Raw genomic sequence first — 27,077 nt, forward strand, 5'->3', positions numbered from 1 at the left:
GATTTAATTTTGTGGCCCTGTTTCTGCATTAACCATCGTCATTGAATGAACTGTTTTTTTCATCAAGTGATTCTGAGGTGGGACCGCTCCATCTCCGTCTCTTCTTCCCTCATTTTCTTTTTAAATAATCAGCTACAGCTCATTTTATCTTTTATAACACACAGCAACAGACACAGGAACACACTGTTAGAGCCAATGATGTTATAAAAGTTCTACTTTTCGCCACTGTGGTTAACACAGCAGCTGCATGTTCCAGTTAGAGAGAAGCCAAAACAGCTTCAAGATCATGACACACTCACATGAAGGTTTAACTGGCACACTGTCAAAATAAGGTCAAAAATGCACCATTTTGGTTGCAATCTGGAGCCCCTGCCGTCTTGTTTGTTTGTTTTTTTTTTTAATCAGGGAGTGACGGGTGGATCTGATGTAAAACTCAAACACACTATGCACACTAAGCCTGTCCATCACAGAGTAGCCACATGGAGCGTCCACTGTTTGTCGGCTCTTTGACTGTAATCTGGACCTTAATGTAGAAAATAAACAACCAATGTATTAAAGGAGACTTGAAAGTAGTATTGAGACCCTGAATGCATCTCTAACAAGCTTACTGAGGTAACTAGTCTAGTCAAAAATAAGGTCATTTTCTCATAGATTGTAATAAAAATCAAACTACTTTTTTGCAAACTGGCAAGTCGCCCCCTGCTGGCTGTTGGGGAGAATGCAGGTTGAAGGCATTTTAACATTAGCTTTACTGGACATAGCCTCAGACCCAGAGACTATGTTTCACCCTTTTATTAGTTTTTTACACTAATCTGATGTAGTTTGAAGGAATAAGCATGCCTTTAGCCACTCATCTTACACAGTTTTGCATGTTACCTATCTCAAAATCCACTTTTTTCCATTTAGTTCTTCCTTAATAGTTCCCACTTTTATGGTGTGGTGGTCAGGATTACTGCACAGATGTGGAAATGAATGTAAATTTAAAATAATTTCTAGATCTTGACAAGTTATAAAATACCACCTGCAGGTAAATGTCTTTTACCTTTGCATAAACTGTGATCTGGAAGTTGTAATGTGTAAACGATACACTGAGGCATAATGTTTGTTGAAATTGAACTTATTTTTCTTAAGAAATTTTAAGTTATTTATGATGTTTTGCACAAGATAGTTCATTAAATGTGAATATTCTTAGGATGTACTTTTTGCACTAAAACAAATGAAAAATGTCATTTATCGGTTATTATGTTATGAGTTTACTGGTCACTTGAGGTCGAATTGGGCTGAATGTGGCCCCTGAACTAAGATGAGTTTGACAGCTCTGCTTTAGGGAATTTGATAGTCTGAACTTAGTATAAAGTGCAGAAACACTGCTCTAGAGATCCTACATTTTAAAATGAGATTTCTAAATGAAATGATTAATTGGCAATAAATTCATGAATGAGTTACCAATAATATTGCCTCCCAGATTTGAATGGCTGAAGCTTACAGTACAGGTTTGTGAATCCTCGTGTCGATGTTTAGTAGATCCTGTGCTTCTTCTGTGGGTTTCAACAGATTGAACAGGTGAGCCAGCTGGCTGCATTGGTCCACGCTCAGGTGGAGTATCACAGCCGGGCTGCTGAGATCCTCACACAGCTCTCCAGTAAGATCGACGAACGGTGAGTTTGTAGAAGTGTTTCAACCATTGCTACCGATGCAGCAGAGCCAGAATGCTGTTCGTGTTAATCCCGGTCTTCGTGCTCTTGTGTTCCTCTTTGCAGGATAAGGGAGACTTCTAACAAACCCAGGAAAGAGTACGCCCCAAAGCCACGTACATCTCTGGACTTCTCCATCAGTGAGAACCACAATGGAGGCATCCACAGCGCCCCGATCTCCAGGTGAGGCCTGGAAAACGAAGCTCAGTGTTCAGAAACACGTCCAGAAACTAGCCCTGCTGCTCTATATAAACACTGTAGGTCTAAATCTCACTAGTTTCAGTTTATTTGGAGACAGAAAAAAAGTGGATTTGATGCAGTTTTTTTTTTTTTCCAGTATGGGATAGTTTCTGGCTTGTTTCTTTAATTTATGAATTTCTTTCTGTTAACACTCTTGGTTTTTAATTTTTACTGTAAATTCTCAAATAGACAAAAAGTACTTGCTGTGGATAGGTACAAAAACAAAACAAATAAAGGCCAAAGAAAAATAGAAGAAACTAACCCAAGTCAATTTTGATCAATTTTTTAAATTTCTAAATATCAAAATACTGAAATGCAGTGTTTAGTTTGTGTTTTTAGGTAAAACTACAAATGGGAGCTACTTTAAAAGAGGATGGTCTCTTGCTATGTATGATAGTTTATCAATTAATCCTTCATTTAATCCTTAGATGCATAAGTAGGTCAAAATGAACCGGTGAGGTTGTTTTCTTGCAATATCTGTATATTGTTTGTTTTTTATCATTTCATTTTCCAGCTGTTCCCCAAAAAACATGTTTCTGACATGACAACATTTAAAGGTGAAGTAAAGTCACCTTTTATACTTTTAAAGAAATTGTAATATTTGAATTACTGCCCCAAGCTCTTTATCACTGATAATATCAAAGAGGTGATGCACAAACCAGGAGGGACGGAGAGCAGCAACAGCTGGAGGAAAAGAGTAGAAAATAGATGTTGACATTCCTCTACTGCTGTGCTGTGTAATATTCCTCTTTATCAATAATCAAAGTGTTCAAAATGTGTTATACAATGAAAAATAAAATATATGTCAAACATGAAATCATTGTGTGGACAAAAATAAAATACAGAATGACAAAAAATGACAAAAAAAAACGTGCACTAATTCTTTTACAGATCATTTGACCCACTTATGGAAGAGTTTAGGGTCCAATCACTGGAGCATCTAAAGGATAAATGAGTAGTTTTGCTGATATTTTTCTAGTATAGCAAAGTTTAGACAGAAGTAGAAATACTCAACAACACAGAATTTACTTTAGCTTCCCATCAAAGACTATGAGGAATAACATGTTTATATGGAAGAAAGTTTTCAGAGCAAAGCAGTTCCATTTATTTGAGAGTTTACAGTGCGTTTATTGTGTTTGCTAATTTCATCTTTCTTTTCTCAGCCTTTTCCCCCAACATTTATTACCAGTTTTTACCTACTACTACTGATCAAATGTACCAGAACAAACCAATACAACTCTGCACTCTTCTCTTCCTGCTATGATTTCTGTTTGTTCTTTTAGGTGCCAGGTCTCCAGGTGAGCCAGGTCAAACTTGTGCTTCTTTTCTGTTTGTTGCTTCTACATCTGTGCGCTCATTAAATCATTTCATCTACACTGAAAACTATACTTCTACTTCTTCCCTCCCTGCCTCCCTCCATGTTGTTTCCTCCTCCCTCTTTGCAGCAAGGTCTCCAGGTGAGACAAAAGTGAATCCCAGAGAGATACAACAATATCTCTTCATTTTTCCCCTCACATCCATTTCTTTTTCATTTATTTTCGTTGAAAGAAAACTGTTGTCTTAAATGATCCAAACCAACAAAGAGCAGAAAATCAAGTGCCGTCTCCTTGCCTCGCAAAGAATCTAAAAAAAAGCTGAGCGGCGGACGAGCATTTGTTGTTTCTGCTGTGTTCTGTCGTCGGTTTTCTGATCTGGCCTTATCCTCTCTGTTTCTTTGTCCATCTGCTCCTCCACCTCTCTTTCAATTTGTCGTCCAGCTTCCTCTCGCTGTCTCGTTTACTGACCTCATCATTTCTGCGCCTTCTGTGCTCGTCCATCTTTTTTTTTCATTTACAAAAAAAATGGTTACTAAAATTCAATTTTCACCATTTTTTTTCTTCTTTTCTCTTCACAGCAAGATCTCCAGGTGAGCAAGAGTGACTTGGGAAGAGATGCAAAAATCTCTCTGTCACTCTTATTTTTCTCTACCATGGACTTTTGAATATGTGCATTGTTTTTCTGTCTTCTTTTGTGTTTGCAGTGCAGCTTGTCTGCAGTGCTGTCTCTGTCTAACCCGTTTTCTCTTTTACTCATCTTTGTTTTATTGTTAAAGAAAGAGCAAAGTATTTTGGGAAATGCCTTTTTTTGTTGCAAATTTCCCAATACAACTTTTCGGCCTATGCTAAATACAAGCTACAATCAGATGACTTACTGGAGCACCTTTAAATTACACTAGTGATATTTTCAATGCTAATTACAAGGGGGAAGTATCTTTGTGAAATTGCTGGACAAACACTCACCTAAAAAAAAAGCCTTGGTAAAAGGGTGAATTGCAGTTTTTACTCTTGGGTTTGGTAACAGATAAAACAAATACATCCAATTTTACACTTTTATTTGTAAGCAGGTAAAACAAATGAGATATAATGTAGTAACTGGTGAGCTTTAGAGGATCTTTAGGCCACGTTTTGTTGCCTCTAGAACGTTTTGTTTCACCTCATTCATGTAAGGAAAGGTTTATGTAAAAGCACAGGAAAACGTTGTTAATGGACCCATTTGATAAGATAAGATAAGATAAGGTAACCAAATGTTCGTGCCAGATATTGCTCAGAAAAAAACAATGATAGTACATGAGAATTAATGCAATGCCTGGTAGACAAGCAATAAGAGATCAGTACGATACTTGACTTCAATAAAATACACTACTGTCCAAAAGTTTGGGGTCACACAGACAATTTCATGTTTCCATGAAAACTCACACTTTTATTCATGTGCTAGCATAACTGCACAAGGGTTTTCTAATCATCAGTTAGCCTTTCAACACCATTAGCTAACACAATGTAGCATTAGAACACAGGAGTGATGGTTGCTGGAAATGTTCCTCTGTACCCCTATGGAGATATTCCATTAAAAATCATCCCGCTGGAATAGTCATTTACCACATTAATAATGTCTAGACTGTATTTCAGATTCATTTATTGTGATCTTCACTGAAAAAACTGCTTTTGTTTAAAAAATACAGACATTTCTATGTGACCCCAAACTTTTTAACAGTAGTGTAGGTCAGTTAATGTTGAGATAATTTAGTGAAAATACCAAAAATATATATTTGAAACCATTTTCCATAAGCATAAATCTTACATTTGCATCACTTGTACAAATACATATTCCTGTGCAACAGTGTCTTTGGCTCTCTGGGGCGTGTAAATGGCTCATTACTGCCCCAGAGGCGGCACTTATTAGGGAGTATTTTTCCCAACCACAAAGGGCAACAAGAAAAGCACTCAGGCTGCTCAGTCGTTGTGTCATTTCTGATGGACGAAATCTTTAATAAAAATGACGTTGCGCTGAGCACAGGCATGTGTACGTTATATACGGATATAGAATCACATAACCTAAATACGTAGCAGGCAGCAGGAATTGATGGGACTCAGAAACACCCCCACAATTTAATCAGTTGTTCCTTGTATGATTTCCGACGGATAAGTCCTGATAAGTCCACAGCGGTGGATTTGTAGTAGGATCACAATCATAGCTACAGTGACGCCGTGTCGTTATCTCACAATGATACAGAAATGTTTAACAAATCTGTGGATCCAGGCTATAATGGTACGTGTCGACTGGATCAGTTTTTCTCACATGGAAACGCACCGCATCTGAATATCTCTCGCCTTGTGGACAGTCATTAGCGGGCCACAACGGGTCACATTACAGTGTTTTCAGCTTGAGTCTGGCAGATGCGTCAGACCAGCAAACTTTCTCTTTTATTTTGAAAGCACTTCAGGGAAAAGTAATGCTGAAGAGGCGAGAAAGAACCTGTGCAGTAGCTGAATCTGTCCTCGTTTTAGTTCCCCAACCACTAGTTTAGATGTTTGACGAAAGTTTCATGATCCGCACGTTACATCGAATTTGCATAAAGTAGAAGTCAAGTCTGCTTTATGCAAATGAGCTCCGGGGAAACACACCAGAATGCAACTCGAAATGCATCGCAGCGGAACCAGCTTAACGCATGTCTTGTAGACAATGATTGGGATGCAGGATATTGACAGATCCAGTGGACACGTACCATAAGCCACATCACTGCCTAAATCTAATCACTTGGTCCTTGTGTCATTTCTGACCTTCCCTGAAAATTTCATCCAAATCCGTTAGTCTGTTTTTGAGTAATGTTGCTAACAGACAGACAGACAAACGTATGCCAATTGTCAAAACTTTGCTGCATTCCTTGGCACAGTAATAACAAATTTCCACAAGTGGCACAGAGGATATGAGATTATTACTCTCTCATTTAAAGAGAATCCATACGAGCATTACCCAAAATACTGAGCTGCTTCTTTACGCTCTGCACTCCTCATTATACTTTACGGCCACTGATGGTTTTGTGTCTCCTTTGCTTTGTCTCCTCCTCTCCTTCCCCTCTTTCAGCCAGGTCTCCAGGTGAGCCTTTCACAAGCTTTTCTTCTGGTCAAAATGCTTCTGATCTATATGCTGCATCTTATCTCCTCCCCCTGCCCTGTTCTAACTCTCCTTCTCTTATCTCTCTCCATCCAGCCCCCATGGACCAGCCCTGCTGTCGTGCCCTGTACGACTTCGACCCTGAGAATGAAGGTGAGCTCGGCTTCAAGGAAGGCGATATCATCACCCTCACCAATAAGATCGACGAAAACTGGTACGAGGGGATGCTGCACGGCAACTCAGGCTTTTTCCCCATCAACTACGTGGACATCCTGGTGCCGCTGCCCCACTAGGACGACACGCAACAGATCCTGGCCTCCAGCTCTTCTCCCGCCCCTCCCAGTATTCCCAGTAACCATTTCCTAAACATTCCTACTAACCACCTGTGCTCCGCTTTACGGGAGTCAAAACAGCAGCAACACAATAAAGCGAGTGTAGATTTGAACAAGATTGACGATGAATAAAAGTATGCACCAAGTTGAGCGTAAAAGCTTTGAAAGAAAATGAGGAAAAATCTGCATTTCTATTGCTGCTCTTCCCCCTTTTATCCCAGGAGGTACCTTCAGGCTTCCATACTCATTTATCTATTTCTGTCCCGGCTTTTGTCTCAGTTTGAGTTGGCTGTCAGTCCGTCATGAGTTTATCAGAGCAGCTTTGCAAAATCACCACTTTCTCTCATTCACTGTATTTTGTGGAAACCTCTACAGTAGATAGAAGATTTTCTCTCACGTATTATGAACAAGAAAAATCAAAAAAACAAAACAAAAAACTTGGTCCATGTGCTTCATGTTTGTTAGACTGTAGGTCAAGCATGGTTTCAAGTGTTTTAACATTTTATCTTATAAGACATATGTTGAGCTGATGTAGTTTTGTTTTAAATAGTCCTCTCTCTAACTGTAGTCGTCCCTCGACATGCTCTAGGGCACTTTCTGCAGAAACTACGTCCTCGTCGTGCCCTAAAAAACTCCGTCCAAAGGAGTTTTGACAAAAGCTGTAAACGGATTCATCAAGCCGAGAACAAAGATTACTCGTAGTACTTATTTTTTACATATCAACATGTGCGCGTGATCCTTCATATGTGATTTAGATACCAAAGTTACCTGTTCAAACCTGAGTAAACTGCGACAGAGGGTGTCAGCGATTCTGTTCGATGCGACAGGGTGAAGCTTGTAATCTCTAGTTCTTTGGTATTTTATTAGGCGGGGATGAAACTAGTATTCTAGTACGTGACATTACATATCTGAGCCAGTGATTAGTGAAGTGACGACATGATTTGCAAAAACACAAGTTGTGAAGTTTAAACTGTTTGAAGTGATGTAAGAAAACTATGGTGCATAAGTTTCAGTCCTCCGACATGTATTTTATCTGCAGTGTGACAAATGGTTGATGTGTTGTGATATAATAACTTATAGGACTTAACCGCTCAACAGTTTGTTTCTGCAGCTGAAGGCGTAGCTCCTTCTGCTGCATCCCTAGTAGTCCGATTAGTATTCTGTACTCTAGCTTTGTAAGTATTAGGACGAAACCAGACGTGAGTACTTTCTATGGAGGACAAAGGAGCGCACAAATGGCTGAGTGGAGTGAGATCTCATTTCTTTTCGTCATTGAAATGATGCAACTTACACTGAAAACCCCTTTTTCTTTGGTATATTAAAGACAAAAAGCCACAGTTTTCCCCTTTTCCACATCGTGTCAGACCTCAGAGGAAGCTGTTGTACGTCATGTGTTTTTTTTCCCTGACCTGCCATATGCTTGTATGCAAAACTGTGTGGGATCGTGCTCCGTCTCTTAGTGATCTACCGATAATCTCAAATCCAGCCCAGTTCTGTGTTTTAGTCGGGTTTGGTGCCGCAGTGCACACAATGTCAACGACATATTAACCTTTGAGCTAAATAGTCCGCAGCAGCAGCACTGTTTTCTCCCCCATCTTGTAGTACTGTTGTGCGTGTAATCCAGGGGAGGGGTGTGTTTGTGGGTTTGCATACTGTACATGTTATGCACTGGGACGGGGGCACAGAGGACCTCTGATAATGAGGTATTTAAGATATACTGTCTCTGACAGTGTTCAACATTTAAACAAACATGGATGTCTCTGATCAAAGGACCAATAGAACTACAATAAGCGATGCAAAACCAACCGATGACCCATATTAAGTGTTTTTTTGTTTTAAAGGGAAGCACAACTTTAACAGACGGTCCACTCTGTTGGCTGGGGAGGAATAGCAAAACAGTCAAGAGGTCATGTATTTATTAATTTTTTAAACAATTCCTTCCTTCTTTTTCTCTTTCACTTTTTTTAATGTGTATCTTTGCCCTCAATGAGGACTGTACAGCTTTTTGTGTTTTGTTTTCACCTTGTGTGTATAGTCCCGCATCGACAGTAACGTATCTTATTTTTGTAAGTGTGACAAGAAGTATACACATACAGTATAGATGTATATATACAGTATATCACCCAGAAGTAATGTGACAGGAGGGATTCTCTGTGCTGCACATGATTGTCTTTGGTTTGTTTTTTGTTTTCTGTTTTTTTGTTTTCTCTTATTCTTGCACTGGATTCTAAAACTGTACGCTTGATGTAAAGAAAAAAATGTGAAAAATTAATGTAATTTATTTCAAATAAATACCAAGAAATGGTTATTGCTCTGACGACTTTGCATTCGTACGCACGCAGATTTGTTTTCTTGCATCCACAGTTGATTTAAAGCTCACTGTGAAATCATTTTATATCTGACTTAACAGCTATTTTACTTCACTTCACCTCTCGAGCTTCTGTTTTCATTACATGGAGACACAGCAGGGACTTGGCTCGGCAAGTAGAAGATGAAAACCGATGCATTATTCATCCTCCTGCTGGATTCTTTCATGTTGTCTTGTCAGAATCCAAACAGAAAAAATAGGTCAGGTAAGAAAATCTCTTTTGTAACTCCAAGATAAACCAGAATGTCTTAATAATCCGTTTAGAGCAACATTATAAGTCAGGACTGCAGATTCAGTCATCTTAAAGGCTCCAAAAGATATTAAACAGCCTGTATGTATGAGTAAGCTGGGATGTGCAATACAAACTTTTACAACCTGTACAAACAAAGAATTATTGTAGAGCTGTTGTAAACACTATAAATCATTTGCTATCAGCAGTAGGAATAAACGTCCTAAAGCTCTCTGCTTAAGTCCAAGTTCTGCAAAATGGAACTCCACTATTTCTATTTAATACAACATTATAGGTTTCTCTATTATAATTAGGGGACATTTTGCAATTAATGCATTTATTTGACAGTTCTGGTTAGTTTTTAGATAACGTTTTTAGATGCAGCACAATGATTGTGGATCATTGTAGAATTGGAGGACATTTGGGGCTCAAGTTTTTTGAAAAATAAACCTTATCTTTTACAGTTTTCTGTTCCATATTAATCAATAATAGGTAATAAACAATCAAAGTCTTAATTGGCTCAGCGTACACATCAGTGGTGCCATTTTTATCCCATGTTTTATTTGTTGTTTGCTAACCCTACTCTAATCACAGTAACAGGGTTGCTAATCCATGCTAATGTTAGCTTTTTCTCAGCAGTAGAAGCTAGATATTTATGAGATAAGATAATCCTTTACTGCTCTCCACACCAGGGGAAATTGACATTGTTACAGCAGCAACGTTTTTACAGCAGAAGCAAGCATATGTATAATAATAATGACATGTACAATCAGTGTCGGATCTTACCCCTACCCTCCATGATCTGATTGGCCACCCCGTGTGCCCCCCAAAATTTGTGTTGGAAATTTACATTGCCGATGATCCGATTTCCGACACTCCTGAACGCAACTTCGTTGTCCAACTGCATTTGTATTTGGTTTGGATTTGAAGAAGCTTTGAAGACGTTTCCTAATGCCAGAGGAGAAGGCGAGCAGCTTTGTACCTTTGTGGTAAGAAGACTGCAGCCGTTTCTCAGTGCGTAACTATCCATACCTGCCCGTACCTGCATCCAGGGATTTTTGGTGGAATGTTCCTTTAAGGTGGATGTGTGAGGACCTTGTAGGTGGAATACTTCATGAAACCAACCTTTTAGGTCAACATTAAAAGATTTAAGGTGGAATATTCCTTTAAACCAACCGAAATTTCATGTTTTGATCATTATCAAGTGAGAAACCTCAATCCAGACTCCTCATAATTACGTTTGCGATTTATGCTGTTATTTGTTTAGTCCAGACTAAATGACAGAAATCCACAACTGTAATTTTATTTCAGGACTCCGTTATTAAATGTCAAAACAATCCATGTGACTCTACAAACTCAACAGCTTTGCAAACTCTAAGATTAAACTCTCCGCAAGGATCCAAAATAAGTTGGACTTCAACATGAGAGCTTTAATTATTCTTCATCTACTTCCTGAAAAGTTTGGTCAATGAAATAGACAAAAACTAATATTTTCAGCTGAACTAAAGACAGACTTTGAGATTTTTCTGCTCAAATTTTGCTGTTGTAAACTTATTCTTTCAAATAAATAGCCTCCTAACCCCCTGGAAACCAGTGTTTGTCCTGTTTTTGTCGCTCCTCGGCGACCCTAGACAGCTGGATCGTAATGTTTTTAGAGCAACACACCATACTATGATGTTTTTACAATGATGGTTCTACTATGGAACCAGTTTGACATGTGCAGGTGTTCTTTGTGAAAACTCAGAGATTTCAGGTATCAGAAGGTGGTTTTAAACTTTCTTTGTTAACTTTCTGCTTCAACTTTAAACTAAATTTACTTCACTAAGCCAGCCCTCTGGACTTCCAGTAAGCTGTGTTCCTATTGGCTGTCCAGGTGGTTGCTTGGTGTTATCAGGAACACCTGAGCAGCTCAGTGTCTTCCTGCTTTATGTCTGCAGTCAAACATTTCTTCTGCTTCTCTTCACTGAACTGGGTTTGGCTCCGTTGTTTTAGTTTGTTCTTTAGGCGTTGGCTTCCACCTTCCAGCAATAAAATCCTCTTTAATGTGTTTCTTGGTGTGTTTTAGGGCTTTGTACTGGATAGTTGTCTTGGTAAATGTGGTTCTTTAGCCACAGTTAGCACATGGTGCTAATGTGTGCAGTCATTAGTGGGTTTGGTGCAGCTGAGTTGCAGTGGCGGGTGGTGAATTTTTCTTTTGGGGGGGCACACTTAATTTACCAAACCAAATAGCAGAGTCAGCAACACTGGAATACAAGAATTGATGTAAATTGTGTTCACAGCCATTTGATGTGCTATTACTATGCACCACTACGAGGGTACACCTAAGCACTACTGCTGAGTCAAATAGACAATTAAATGCACGTAAATGTTACCAGCTAGTGAATTTGAATTTATCTCCCCAGTGTTTGATATGATTTGCTCCAGATAAGGTGTAATTGGTACACACAAACCCTTAAAATCTCATTTTCTATAATTAAACAAATTGAGAATGTATAAATATGCAAATCTATTTTTTACTTCCAGAGTAAAAAAAAAAAAAAAGAAACAATTAATTTTTACAGCTTCAAAGAGTGCCAAGTGCTTCTTCTGTCCAGCAAAATCTTTGGAACAACATATTTATATTTACATACTCAAATAAACAAACAAATCCATACCTGTGAAACCAACAAACATTGGACATTTTGTTTTAAAAAAAACTAACTATAAGGCTTAAAGCAGACAGTGCTTCTGTGAGCTAACTTTTACATTAACAACCTTACATGACAATGAGAAAACAGCAAATCTGCATATTTAAGATCAAAGCAATAAAAATTTGTCACTTTGCCTGAAAAAAAAATACTGAAACCATTAGGCATTATACTATGTATAACTGTGCATCTTATCTTAGGCTTTGAGCCCAAAGTGCTTCTGTCAACTAACATTAAATATTTACAATGAAAATAAAGAAAAACAGTAATTCCTCAGATTTCAGAACATATGAAAATCAACAGGCTTTCAGTCTAAAGTGCCACTTGTGTCAGCTAACATTTCTATTTACATTATTAAACGACAAAAAAGTAAATCCTCACATTTTAGAGATTAAAGCCAGCACCTCTACATCTGTGTTATTTTTTGTATGCAAGTTTTGCTCTTCTGTCTTTGAGACATGCAAATTTCTCAATGACTCTATGGTTAAAATCTGGGGTCTCCCTGGCAAGTTTCTTTTCCATAGAGAGCATGGCCAGTGCATTAAGACAATCCTGCCACATCGTGTTCCTGAGGAAGGTCTTGATTCTTTTTAGTGTTGAGAAGCACCTCTCAGATTCAGCTGTCGTCATTGGAGTCGTGATGAGGATCTTCAGGAGAAACACCGGCTGAATCCCAAACCGCCCCCTACACACTATCCCTACACACTACCCCTCCGTTTGCGCGTTCACGCGGAGGGTCCTCCATATTAAGGGCCGTCCCAAACCGCGTAGTGCGGAGGGAGAGTGGACTGTTCAGCCCTTAAATAGCGAGTCTGCATCGATGCTCACTCTGGACAGCTTTTTCAGGAAGTGCAACGTCGAAATGGAGGAGGAAACAACAAATCGATGCAAGTTCCACATACGTCCATTATTTCTCCCACGCCTTTTTCACACTGACAGAACATCACAAAAAGAGTGGTGTAAAAAGATAAATCAAAAGAAACAAATCTTCTTCTCTGCTGACGTTTGATTTAATTGTGCACCCCCTGACACCTTAAAATGTGAACACAACTGACAGAATTCATTTATTCATTCATTCATTTGTTGGATTTGAAATGCCAGATAATAGGATTGGAAAACATGTGAGTGAAAAAAAATGGGACGCTTTCGTCTTCTGGAAGCAGCAGTGATCCTTGTTAGTTGCAACCTGTGCCACAGCGCTACAGCCATGACAGGCGTCTTTGTGTTACCATGGCGATGACGTCTTCCGTTTTCCGGTGAGGCGACAGGGCATCCCATTCCTGACAATCGTATTTATACCCTCCCCCTTCAATAATAGGTGCCCTCCACAGCTGCGAGTGTGACTTCTTTTGGAGTGACACTCGGTAGTGGAGGAGGAGTGTGTAGGGGGCAGTTTGGGATTCAGCCACAGTCTCTGAGAAGGTGTCCTGAAGATTGTTGCTCATGAAGAGCTGGTACAGAGCCACAGCACCATTGCAACTCCTGAACTCTGTGTTGCTGAAGATGAGCAACAGTTCAGTTTTCAGCTTGCCCTTGTTCAGCATTGGATAGGCCTCCATGGTGGTGTTGAGCGCTGCTTCAGGGAACTGGCTGTCGTACTCCTGGAATCTGTCTCCTTGAAGCAGTGTAGCACTGATTAGGTGTTTGGTGAAGGCAAACCTCTCTTTTGCATGGCCCAGGATTGTGTCACAAACCTATAAAGAAAGACACACATTATATCACACAGAACCTACATAAAAGTGTCTTGTCCAATTGTTCACATAACAGCTTACTATGATTATAACACTGTAAAAGACCATACAACACACTCAGGTCATGTCCGTATTATTGAATCTTATTTGGAAAATGTTTATCTACAACAGAAAAGCATATACTTTATTGGAGAAATTGGAGGTTTGGGAATATGGTTGTGGACACCCTCGTGTCCCTCTTTAATTTACCAGGTTTCAAACATGTTACTTTACAGAGGAAAATAACAGACTTAAGCCTTGAATACCAGTGTTAATTCAACACAGATAATCAATTATTGTTGCTGACATATGTGTATGCACTAGCAGCTGTTGCGCAGTTGAATTCTGTTTCATAAACGCCCTGCTATCTACATGTGGCAGTTTGTCCAGCAGGTTTATCAGCGCTACATGGAGCCATGTTGTTCAGATTGCTAAGGCCAGGAGGAACCGCTGCCAGTTGATATTAGATTTATTTATGAAGCTGTGTGTCCTGATGAGAGGTGAGAAAAGTTTTGATTGTTCAGGTCACCACTCATCAACTTCAGGGAGAGACGACGTCCACATATATATATAGAAAGGAATAACAACAGGAAGGACAACAGTCACAGACATATGGTAGGATACTACGTTACCAGAACCTCAGCTTTGATCTCACCTCTGTAGTTCATCTGGTCCCAGTGTGCAGCGCTTCTTGGCCAGCTGCTGCTGAGGCACACAGCTGTGATGTTCTTCATTGACAGTAGGGAGGGAGTCTCTGACCAGCCCCAGAAGAGAAAAAAATTAAACTTTAGTTGCCAGGAAACAGAAAGAAATTAAGCACATTAAGTATCATAAATAATGACTTATTATGGTTAACATTAATCAGAAGTTTTTTTTTTATTACAGCAATGTGATGCACACATGACTGAGCTGAGTTTTTCATTTCACACAAATTATCCACAAATAAATAATGATGGAAACAAAATCATTGTCAAAATCAATCATTGTTGCTCATCACTAATACATCCAAGACTGCATTAGTTTTAAATATTTCCTTTAGCATTAAGTGTTTGGGTAAAACTCAGTTTATTTTATTTTTTCACAATAAACAATAGTGATATAATGTAAATGAACTGGGAATTAAAGGTAATAAAGAAAATGTTAATACTCTGAAAATGATCAGTTCAATCAAAACTTTTATTATCTGGACTGATGGTTTAAAAATCTAACTATGTAAGAGGAAAATGATATTATTATATAATAATTTTATTACAGTTTTTGACTTGGACATTTTTGTCCCATAGTACTGCATATGACACTTTTTGTGAGAGGATGCATAAGGGTTTAATATGGTTACATACAAATGCATTTACCTGATCATCTGCACGTTGTCGGTGAAATGCTGCGTCACTCTGTGGACAAAGACCAAATCCATGGACCTCTTCTGGAGTTGGCTGTAGAGCATGTCCACATGAGGCATGATGCGGTGGAAAAGCTCCAGGAAGAAGCAGAAGGTAGCATCTTCCAGGAGTCTCACAAAACCTTCAGCTTCACGGACAGTGGTAGGATCAAAGTCACCTGAGTCCCTGATGGTTTCGAAGCACTGAAGGAGGTCGTCTTTGTGCTCAAACACAGTGTTGACAGCACGGCTGTGGAAGTTCCACCTTACTGTGCTTGCTCTTGGAAGCCTGTATGCCACCACTCTGTCAAGCACACTGGTTCTCTTGGGGGATCTTGAAAAAAATCCTGAGAATCCAGCTAGGTCAGAGAAGAACTGACCAACTTTTGGGATACAGGATGTATACAGGATGCATAGCAGTGGACATAGTGTGCGTTCGCATACACATCGCTCACTTTCTTCTGTACACCACCTGTGGCTCCTCTCATGACACAATCATAGGCCTGGGAGATGAGCTTGCTCTTCTGGTCATCAGGGAGAATGAGGCTCAGCCTCTCCAAAAGTGCTGTGGCAATGGACTCAGCTGTGGCAGATTGCAGAGGTATAAACTCAAAAAATCTCTCCTGCACCTCATTAATTTTGTCGATGTAGCGGATCACAAGAACAAGCTGACACTGGGTGGAGATGTCCATTGTTTCATCAGCCTGGATGGATATGAAGTCTGCACACTGAACTTCCTCAATAATGGACTCTCTCAAAACTGCCAGCATGCAGTCAAGGAGTTCATTCTGCACTGTTTTGGATGTCCCTTTAAACACAGTGGCAGTCTGAAGGTGCTCATGGACAGCTGCATCTAGTGATGCTACAAAATCCACCAGCCCTCTGAAAACACCTGGATTTTCGGAGCTTTCACTCTCATCATGGCCTCTCAGGGCGAGCTCAAAGGCACCACAGAACTTAATGCAGTTTATTATTTTAGACAGCACATGCCTATTTTTGTCCACCTCCTCGTTAGGTTTATGGATGCCTATCCTGTAGCCATCATCAAGCTGAGCTGCTGTTACGATCCAACCACTAGGGGTTGGCTGGATGCAACAAAAATACCAGGTGTTATTGGTTTAGGTTAAGGGATTTATTGCTTAGTAGCAAAGGAACGTAAAAGTGACAATAAAACATAAGACTGGTGGGTGTTGCTAAAACAAAGAACAGAATAAAACATAACGAGGGCTAACAGAGTTTGTAACTAAGCTAACACAAAGAAAACAACTAAACAGATCTACAGAAGCAATACCCACCACCAGGAACAAAAACTGATACAAAGGGTGTACAAAACAAACTAAACAAAACTGGTGCCTCACACTCACTGGTTACACAATTCACAAAGACTCTAACACAGAATGGCTTCTTCCTAAAGTGGCAGGCTGCTGAATGGGAGCCCCAGTCTCTGCCCAACCGTAGGCTCCACACCAAGGTAGCAGCCGCCAACAGAAACCCAAGGTGTCAGCAGAACCCACCAGGAGTATCTACCGACTGAAGTGTCTGTGGTACCCGCCAACCCACCACCGTACCTGCAGACCGAAACACATTGAAGTACAAACAAAGTTCACACACAGAGAGGCCCCAGGGTGGGCAGGTCAAAGTACCAGCCACCTCGACTAATGGCATGGTGGCAACTATATAGGTTGCAGGTGTGGTGCCTGGCTGCCTCTGATTGGTCCGAGGAGGAGGAGCTGGAGGGTGGCCCAATCCGGAAGGTCAAAGGGCGGGGAGAACCAGATCGCAGTGCAGGTCGTCATCAGCTCTGTGTCATCAGCTAAAATGGCTGGCAGCTGGGGTTCCAAAGACTCTGCAAAAACCACAGCTGAACCCACACAAATTTCTCCCACACAAAGGCCCAACAGAACACCACCTCAAAACAAAACGGCACATCAATATTGGTGGCCGTAACAGCTGTTATGTTAGCTCTCCCAAACATGCCCAGATGCATAGCATTTTCCAGGTGGCTCCTCGCTTGCTCATGCCTTCTTACTTTCTTGGAAAAACGCTTTAAATCTACCATACCTGTCTGAATCAAGGCTTGACCAGTTCCCTTGGTTTGAAAAAGCAGGCAAGTGAAGCTAAATAAAATACATGCCTCACTGCATCCTGTCAGCCAAGACGTCTTCTTATACCAGGCCCGCGAAAAAGACCGCGTATATCTCCTCCCTCTGTCCTCCGACTATTGTCTAATTAAGATGTCCGGCCAGTCAGGTCCGAGCTCCTTCACTCTCAGTTTCTGCTACAGTGTTCTCCTCTCGAACGGCGTTGTTTTCAGCAACTTCACTGAATTTTCTCTCTCCATTTTCTCCTTTTTTTGGCTTTCTCTATGACTGGTTGATAATCTTGCTTGCTAATTACTCCTACACTCTGCGCTGAACGTCACTCGCTTGGCAGTTTTAATTAAAGGCAAGCGGATGAACAAGCCGCTCGCTCTCTGCTGCCACCCCATGGCCGGTGGTGTGTAAAGCGATCAGAGGGAGACAGCAGGGCGCGGTCAGCCTGCGCCTAGAGTCCCTATGTTATCAGAGTATCGACATGACGGGTCCAACAAATTTTGGTCACGTGATCTATAGGCGCCATTTTGTTTCCTGTTCATGATCGCCGGGTTTTCCTGTTAACGTTGTTTACACCACAGAGAGTAATTCTAGGTCCTTTTTCGCTTCCTAAATACCTGAAAAATGATGGGCTGTTGTGCCTTTGGGTGCACAAATCAATCGGAGAAGGGATTCCACATGTTTAGATTTCACAGTAATAGTGAAAGAAGGAAACTGTGGGAAAATAAAGTCCAGAGAGTGGGATGGAAACCGACTTCATCATCGTTTTTGTGCAAGGTTAGTCCCATGTATGTACTTTCATGTTATGATGTATGGGTGAATGACAGATAGAAAAGTTTGATGTGATTTTAGGCAGTTGTGGTTATTTTGACTTTGACCATTTTCATGCATGGAGATGCATGAAATACGGGCCGCTTAAGTTTAACGGGTTACCCCCTTACACTTGCCCATATGTGCAAACGTAGTTTGATTCTCATGAATCCGCCGGTATAAACCACTTTCAGGTGTGATTACCACAGCGGGTAATATAAACACATTTGTCCAACAAATAACGTAAACAGCAAAACTCACCTTTGAAGGCTCATAACTAGTCACAGATGAAAATATTCCACAAAAAACGGCCCCAACGGTCCAACCTTGGACATCCAGACAAAACAAGCCAGTAAAATATTTTGTCCAAAACATGTCTTGAAATCAGTAAACAATCCACAAATAGCTAGCTTTCGTGAATGTGCACCTCGCGCTGCGCGTCCCATATTGAGTGAATGGAAACAAAGTGGCTTCAAATCCCCAGTTGTCGCTACTTTGATAATATAGGGACTCTACCTGCGCCCTGCTGTCTCCTATCTCTTGTACTGAAGAGGAACGAACTGCGCATGTCAAAGTTATAACGAGAGTCAATGGGGAAAGATGAGTGCGCCCCGGCCAGATATATGTCCACTATTAGTAATTGTAGCCAACGTCGGACGTTTCTAATCTGACTTTTTATTACAAATTATACATTTTAGTAACTCTCTACAGGCTCTATTATCCATTTTGCTTGTTAAAAACATAGGATATACATTTAAATGTAATTTTAAAAACGTTTTATTAAAGGAAGGGCTGTGACTCTACATAATGTGAGACAGAGGGGGCGGTGTCCTAGCGCCCTCTATTGACCAGCCACCCCTGGTTATTACAGAGAAAACATTCGTTTTGAAATGTATGTGTATTCTCTGGAGTGTTCTTGGCGCCTCGTGGTCAATTGCACTTAGTAAACAGCATGTGGTGTTCACATGATCACCTAGAAAAAACTAAGCTAGTAGGAGCTACTGGTATAGCAGAGACACAGTAAAAAGGATGCTTTTTCACTGGAAATAATCAGAGGACAATGAAAGACCTCAACAACTTCTGAATTTCTGGTCAGAAGGCACATACAGTATGTGAATGTAATTGTATTTTGTACTGATGTTTTGTTTAAGTTTGTGTTTTTATTTGTGTTGACAAAATACTCGTTTGTATCATTATTTTCTATTAGTTTTTCACGGTGGTTGCTGGTGAAGAGAAGATTTGCTGTGGCAAAGAAAAGAAAAAATACTGGTCTAACATCAGTTGGAGCGTGGCTTATCTGTACCAGAAGTAAAACTTTGGGAGCAGTTATAGGGTTCATATTGCTTTATACTTATTTAGTGCATATTTCTAGTCGGTAATGGGTTTTATGTGAATATTTATAATACCAATAATAATAACAATGCAAATAATAATAATTTAAAAAAGAAAATTTGCAAAACCTTCAGGAATAAAATTCCAATAATTCCTTAAAAGTTTCCCTTAAAAGTTTTATTTTAAAAAATCCCCCACATTTGACAAGAAAGTTCTTGGAAATATTTTCAACAAATGAGTAAAAATCTGTTAAAAAATCTTAAAAATATCTAAAAGTAAGTACATATATATCAATAAAACTTCTAATATTTTCACTGTAAAAAAGTAAACTTTGTCTATAATTCAGAGTAAGACAATCATCAATATAAAGAAAATATCAGTTCAGTGAGCTTTAATGCAATCCAAATTTATGTATTTTTAAATTTCTCATCAAGTTCAGCTCGACCCTCAGAGGCCAGACTGGGGACCAGTGGCGGCGGGACCCCTCTGGAGGCCAGGCAGGAGGCAGGTGGTGGCGAGACTCCTCTTAAGGGCGGGCAGAAGGCTGGACTGGGGACCTACAGCAGAAGCAGGACCCCTCTGGAGGCTGGGCAGGAGGCTGGACTGGGGACCGGCGGTGGCGGGACCCCTCGGGTGGCCGGGCAGGAGGCCGATGGCAGCGAGACCCCTCTGCAGGGCGGGCAGGAGGCCGGACTGGGGACCTACAGCAGTAGCGGGACCCCTCTGGAGGCCGGGTAGGAGGCCGGCCTGGGGACCGGTGGCGGCGGGACTCCTTGGAAGGTCGGGCAGGAGGCCGGACTGGGGACCGGCGGTGGTGGGACCCCTTACGAGGCTGGGGAGGAGGTTGATGGCGGCGAGACCCCTCTGAAGGGTGGGCAGGAGGCCGGACTGGGGACCTACAGCAGAAGCGGGACCCCTCTGGAGGCCGGACAGGAGGCCGGACTGGGGACTGGCGGTGGTGGGACCCCTTACGAGGCTGGGGAGGAGGTTGATGGCGGCGAGACCCCTCTGAATGGCGGGCAGGAGGCCGGACTGGGGACCTACAGCAGAAGCGGGACCCCTCTGGAGGCCGGGCAGGAGGCCGGACTGGGGACTGGCGGTGGTGGGACCCGTCTGGAGGCAGGGCTGGAAGCCGATGGCGGCGAGACCCCTCTGAAGGGCGGGCAGGAGGCCGGATTGGGGACCTACAGCAGAAGTGGGATCCCTCTGGAGGCAGGGCAGGAGGCCGGCCTGGGGACTGGTGGTGGCGGGACCCCTTGGAAGGTCGGGCAGGAGGCCGGACTGGGGACCGGTGGCGGTGGGACCCCTTAGGAGGCTGGGGAGGAGGCAGGTGGTGGCAGGACCCTTCTGGAGGTCGGGCTGCAGGCTGGACTGGGAACCGAAAGTGGAAGGACCCATCTGAAGGCTGAGCTGGATGCTGGACTGGGAACTGGCAGTGGAATGGACCCCTCTGGACGCCGGGCAGGAGGCGAGACTGGGGACCAGCAGCAGCGGGCTCCCATGGGAGGCTGGGCAGGAGGCCATTGGCGGCGGGACCCCACTGGAGGCCGGGCAGGAAGCCAGACTAGGGCCTGGCGGCAGTGGGCCCCTTCGGAAGGCCGGGCAGGAGGTCGGACGGCGGACCAGCGGCCGCGGGACCTCTCGGGAGGCCGGGCAGGAAGCTGGACGGTGGACGGGTGGCGGCGGGACCCCTCTGGAGCCTCGGCAGGAGGCTTGACTGGGGACCGGCAGTGATGGGACCCCTCGCAAGGCCGGGCAGGAGGTCGGACGGGGGACCTGCGGTGGCAGGACCCTTCTGGAGCCCGGGCAGGAGGCCGGTCTGGGGACCGGCAGGCCCCCATGGGAGGCTGGGCAGGAGGCTGTTACCGGCGGGACCCCTCTGGAGCCTCGGCAGGAGGCTTGACTGGGGACCGGCAGTGATGGGACCCCTCGTAAGGCCGGGCAGGAGGTCATACGGGGGATCTGCGTTGACAGGACCCTTCTGGAACCTGAGCAGGAGGCCGGTCTGGGGACCGGCGCCGGCAGGCCCCCATGGGAGGCTGGGCAGGAGGCTGTTACCGGCGGGACCCCTCTGGAGGCTGGGCAATAGGCCGGACTAGGGACTGGCAGCGTCAGGACCCATGGGAGGCTAGGCAGGAGGCCGTTGGCGGCGGGACCACTCTGGATGCCTGGCAGGAGGCCGGACCAGGGACGGGCGCCAGCAGGACCCCACGGGAGGGTTGACAGGAGACCACTGCTGGCAGGACCCCTCTGGAGGCTTGGCAGGAGGCCGGACTGTGGACCGGTGGCAGCGGGACCCCACGGGGGGGTTGACATAAGCCCGTTGCCGGCAGGACCCCTCAGGAGGGTTGGCAGGAGACTGTTGCCGGTAAAACCCATGGGAGTTGGCAGGAGACCGTTGCTGGCGGGACCCAGGGGGGTTTGCAGGAGACCGTTGCTGGCAGGACCCCGGGGGGTTGGCAGGAGACCGTTGCTGATGAGACCCGGCGGAGTTGGCAGGAGACCGTTGCCTGTGGGACCCCGGGAAGTTAGCAGGAGACCGTTGCCGGCGGGACCCCATGGGGGGGTTGGCAGGAGACCGTTGCCAGCAGGACCCCTCAGGAGGGTTGGCAGGAGACTGTTGCCGGTAAAACCCATGGGAGTTGGCAGGAGACCGTTGCCGGCGGGACCCAGGGGGGTTGGGAGGAGACCGTTGCCGGCAGGACCCCGGGGGGTTGGCAGGAGACCGTTGCTGATGAGACCCGGTGGAGTTGGCAGGAGACTGTTGCCTGTGGGACCCCGGGGAGTTGGCAGGAGACCGTTGCCGGCGGGACCCCATGTGGGGGTTGGCAGGAGACCGTTGCCGGTGGGACCCCACGCGGGGGTTGGCAGGAGACCGTTGCCGGTGGGACCCCACGGTGGGGTTGGCAGGAGACCATTGCCAGCGGGACCCCATGGGGGGGTTGGCAGGAGACCGTTGCCGGCATGACCCCACAAGGGGGTTGGCAGGAGACCGTTGCCGGTGGGACCCCACGCGGGGGTTGGCAGGAGACCATTGCCGGTGGGACCCCATGCGGGGGTTGGCAGGAGACCGTTGCCGGTGGCACCTGGGGGGGTTGGCAGGAGACCTTTACTGGTGGGACCCCTCTGGAGGCCAGGCAGGCGGCCGGACTGGGGAGTGAATGCAGCTAAAAACACACAAACACATGTTTATCCTTAGTACAATTGTAACAGTCATCAATGCTTGCACTGAACTTGTGTTAATTCAGCTTTAATAGGAAGCTGGTTCGTCTATGGTCATCGTCCCATCATCTATGGTGGAATAATATTTAATATTAATATAATTGACGGAAATTGAATTTAGTTTTTAGTTTTCGTTTAGTTTAATTCTGTTTGTCATGACTGGCTGATGTTTTTCTTCTTGTAGTCTGGTCTCCGACAAAGAAGAATACTACAAAACAACATTGATTTGTTGAAAACTGTAGTTTCTAAAGTGGTGGGCCATCAGGGCCTGCAAGGCCTTCTCTGTTGGCCTAAAAATTATATAAATCACAGACTGATGTTCATTATATTTTGTCCATGAACACTTATTAAATAATTCCAAATGGTCTGTCCACTTCCTTTCATAGGTTTTCCCCTTGTTGTGCCACTTCCAGACATGTGTTTTCATATTAAAGCATTTAACCAATCACATTTCAACCATGAATTTGTTGCCAGGTAGAGTCAAAGTCAAAGAAATCTGTCTGGAGGCCTTCACAAGCAGTTCTGCGGGCCCTCCAGCAAAAAATAAGTGTCGATTAAACTGTTGTTTCAACCAATCAGATTTTGAGTTGGCGACACCAAGGCCTTCTAGCAGGTGTACGGTGACATCAGTGTATTCACACCCTTTGATTGGATAGTCAGAGAGTTTACGAGTCAGAGCTAGGAAACTGCATCTGTAGCGAGCTGCACAAACAGAAATTTAGGTGTGTTGATTTAATAGCTGTTTTGTCAACCCACAATGGCTGAAGGAGGAGAAGAAATGGATTTGTTCCAGATTTATTGTCAAAAACCATTTTCATGATGGACTTTTCAAGAAAAGCTAGACATCGTTAAGAAAGGTCAGGCAATCCTGAAGTTAGCAAGCCTGTCAATCAGGAAAAGGCTTCATATATTTAATGGCATTTCTGAGTATTCAGATGTGGTCTTTTCAATACTGCAGGACAAAAAACTGGATGTAAAGTTTTGTCTGGCTAGGGCAAAGGACTTTTGTGACACTGTTGAGCGAGAGAGGTCGATATGAGGAACTCTACGAGGTTCCGAGCGCACGCAGAGCGAGAGCAAGAGGTTAAGGTCCTCGCGCGCACTACCACCAACTCCATGATCCTGGACAATATTATTTTTCAGACACATACCAGATTTCAAGACCAAGAAAAACTGATGCCACCCTCCTCGACCCCCAGAAGTTTCGGGAACACAAGAAAAATTTCCCACATGTAGCCTTCTCCAGCTTACCACAGAGCCACGGAACACTTTACATCTGTCTCGGTTGAAGACAGAACTGACTGTAATGTATGCCATAGATGATTTTACAAGAAAATCTCCCACTAATCTCCTTAACTTCTTTACGCAGAAAAATCTGAATGAGGACACGGGGCAGCTGTACACGTGTGTGTTTGGCGGTGACCACCCCGTGTCCACTGCTTCTGTCCAGCGGACATTTTCAGCCCTAAAACTAAGTAAAACTTATGCCAGAAATACGACAGGGCAGGCTTGACTTTCAGCAATTGCTCCGATGGATAGAAAAGGACTTCTGGATGGAACTGAAGCGCACAGATAATCTGTATGACAGAGTAATTGAACTCTTTTTGAGGAAAGAAGGGAGAACAGATTTGTGTACAAATTATCAGAATTTTTGGTGAGTAAAATGTTGCTATTTTAGTAAATAATATTGCAATTTTATCAGTTTATTATTGATGTTTTTTATGAGTGTCACAGTTGTAGCTGCAGTAGAAGGAGACTTGTGCACCCCGGGTCTGTTTCTTCGGTCAAGGCATTTATTGTAGCTACACGAGTTATCTATCGGCGATTGAAAGGCTCTTTATATTGCAATTCTATATAATTTTATAGCCATAAAACAGTTATTGTGGGGTGGATTAATTCAGACGGGGCACTATTGAAGGCCTAGGTGTGAAATGCACGGCCCGCCACTGAGTTTTAACTGTATGAACTCATCTGTAATCTCAACCTCAACTGAAATCTACATTCTGGAATTATACAAGATCTTATTTCAATAACCAAGTCCATTGGTGTTTTCATAGCAGCAGATCTACAGCCATACTCCGTTGTTGAGAACTGAGGTTTTAAACTTATGAAAATCAGCTTACATTAACTTTACATTATGGCTGTGCTCTTTGCAATAGATAGGGTTTCTGCAGGGCATTAAAAAGCATTAATAGTCATGAAGTGGATTTTGCTAAAATTAAGGCCTTAAATGGCATTAAAAGTCATTAAATTTGATTCTCAATGTCATTAAAAATTCCTTCTGCAGTTTTCAAGAAAAATATTTGACAATAATAATATTTGATTATAGACTGCGATTTGTCAGATACGTGCATCTATGTAAACATGCTGAGACTGCGATAATTATTCCAGGTGGTCCAGTACAATTGCCAAAAAGTACATGTTTTTTTAGTGTCCGGCAGGCTGGACCAGGTGGAGGAAGGGTGGGAAATGGGGAAATGGGGAAATGTAAATGCCAGCAAAAATGGCTAGAAAACATGGATTTCAGAGAATACCTACACTCCGCTGGTGGTCAGGGGTGGTTTCTGGATTCAGAAATAGTGAAATGTAGGGACAGTTTTCATATGAAAATCATCTTTTAAAAAAAACAAACCCATGTAATTTGTTGAGTTTGCGGTCATAGAATTAAATTTTTTTGCAGCACAGCACTAAAATGGCATTAAAAAGCATTAAATCTGACTGGTTGATTTCTGCAGAAACCCTGTATAGATAAATGACTATATTGTGTATTTTTTTAGCCTACTATATTTATGTTGGTAAACAAGAGCCTAACTAAATTATATTGTTGTTTTTTTTTTTAAAGCAATTGCATTAAAATATATTTCCTATTTTAGGTGATAGAGCCCCGTTATGAAGTTCGTTCTCTTCCACACTTAAGCCAGAAAGTCATATCAGCAGTTGTTTTTTTTAAAAATTTTTCCCTTTAACTGAGAACCGAACCGTGATTTTTGTGTACCGTTACACCCCTACTAACTGGATAAAATATCCATTTTATCATCTTAACCTCAACAGAAACCATATCTGAGCGATTAAAATGTTTGAAAAGTTGATCTCTTGGTACTAAATGAATTAGCTCTGACTCTCCCTGATGAATCCTTTGGATCATTAACATGAGTGATAGCAGGTTTTTTAAGTCAGGATTTCTGACTTACTTTGACGTTTGTCTTCCATCGTAGCTTTTGCTGAGGTTTTTCACGAACAAGATACAGCTTCTGTGTCGATCAGTGGTCTGTTGAGTTGAGAGGATAGATTGAAGCAGCTTGGAATGTTGTGGCATTGTGCATAACAACGGAGTGTTCCAAAAAGAATTGTGTTTACATTTAAATTTGATGGCACACTTTGAAAAAGCTGGAGTAGTCCTCCAAAAGAAACATATTAAACAATCCAATAAGTACAATGAAACCCACAAAACTGCTGATATCACCACGTTCTCAGTCACCTGACTGACTTTCCTGCCTGTTAAAAAAATCTCAATTTGTTTTAATAAACTGTTTGTATTGATCCAAAAGACAAACACTTCAAAGACTAAATACTTGATGATTTTAGTCGTGCTGTTAGCATGGCTTTAGGTTTGGCAATGTTTAACTATCCCCATTTATCATTTGTAAACAGAACACACCATAATGTATTTGTAAGCAGACATAAGGACATTTTAATGTTTATCAATGGACAGTATTTGTTGGTTACATCTGTGTCTTATAATATTGTCACTCAACTACTAAACTTAGCTAGTAATATATTTGATACAGACATTCATGGTGCCCTGATGATGGATCCTTTTCTCTTCATCTGGCATCACCAGAGGTTGCAAATATAAATCAGATTGTATAGAAGTCTATGATAAAAATGACCCTACTTCTCACTTGTGTTACCTCAGTAAACATTTCCTGAATGAGTTTACAGTCTATAGCCCCTCCTTAAACTGTCAACATTGGAACAGAGGTAAAAGTACCAATGCACATGACAATTTAAGACCAATTCTTCTCTACGGTGCTGAGGTGTGGTCGCTGACATAGAGAACTGAATCCAAGGTCAGAGCTGCCGACATGAGAGCATTGAGATCAATTGATGGAGTCACAAGATGAGATAAGAAATGTGAAAATAGTGGAACCATGAACCATCTATCATCTATACACCACATAATCCTCATTATGGTTGCAGTGGGGCTGGAGTCTATCCCAGCTGACTTTGGCTGAAGGTAGGGGACACCCTGGACAGGTCCTATGGACAATTTTTAGAGTTACCAATTAACCTCAGCATGTTGTTGGACTGCAGAAGGAAGCTGGAGAACCCGGAGAAAACACACACAAGCACAGAGAGAACATGCAAACTCCATGCAGGAAGATCCTGGGAAGGCTGGGACATGAACCAGGGATCTTCTAGCAGCAAGGCAGAAGTGCTAACCAGGCCACTGAGCAACCCTGAAGGTTGAACCAAACCCACATTTTTCTCTTGTCCCACCCCTTTGATGACCAAACTGTATCTCAAATTT

At 42.7% G+C, this 27,077-nt stretch overlaps 3 protein-coding genes across 3 annotated transcripts in view; 1 reads left to right on the top strand and 2 right to left on the bottom strand.

Annotated features, from left to right (window-relative positions):
- The window catches only part of sh3gl2a (SH3 domain containing GRB2 like 2a, endophilin A1), a 54,336-nt gene extending 45,331 nt beyond the window's left edge, over positions 1–9,005 (top strand). Inside the window, 3 exon segments of the mRNA XM_051945600.1 lie at positions 1,555–1,658; positions 1,761–1,903; positions 6,462–9,005. Of these exon segments, the coding sequence (XP_051801560.1) occupies positions 1,555–1,658; positions 1,761–1,903; positions 6,462–6,658 (444 nt within the window). The 3' untranslated portion in view covers positions 6,659–9,005.
- Positions 9,006–19,850: 10,845 nt separating this feature from the next.
- Positions 19,851–21,165, bottom strand: LOC127533315 (basic salivary proline-rich protein 4-like). The gene is made up of 2 exons (XM_051945975.1): positions 20,941–21,165; positions 19,851–20,864 (listed from the first exon to the last, which is right to left on the bottom strand). Exons 1-2 carry the CDS (start codon positions 21,163–21,165, stop codon positions 19,851–19,853), a joined length of 1,239 nt encoding a protein of 412 aa, XP_051801935.1.
- A 287-nt stretch (positions 21,166–21,452) lies between these two features.
- On the bottom strand, positions 21,453–22,376 carry LOC127533316 (proline-rich protein 2-like). Its single transcript, XM_051945976.1, has one exon. It carries the CDS (start codon positions 22,374–22,376, stop codon positions 21,453–21,455), a length of 924 nt encoding a protein of 307 aa, XP_051801936.1.
- Between the last annotated feature and the right edge of the window lie 4,701 nt (positions 22,377–27,077).

This window comes from Acanthochromis polyacanthus, chromosome 3, assembly GCF_021347895.1.
Source record: "Acanthochromis polyacanthus isolate Apoly-LR-REF ecotype Palm Island chromosome 3, KAUST_Apoly_ChrSc, whole genome shotgun sequence".
NCBI classification, from domain to species: domain Eukaryota; kingdom Metazoa; phylum Chordata; class Actinopteri; family Pomacentridae; genus Acanthochromis; species Acanthochromis polyacanthus.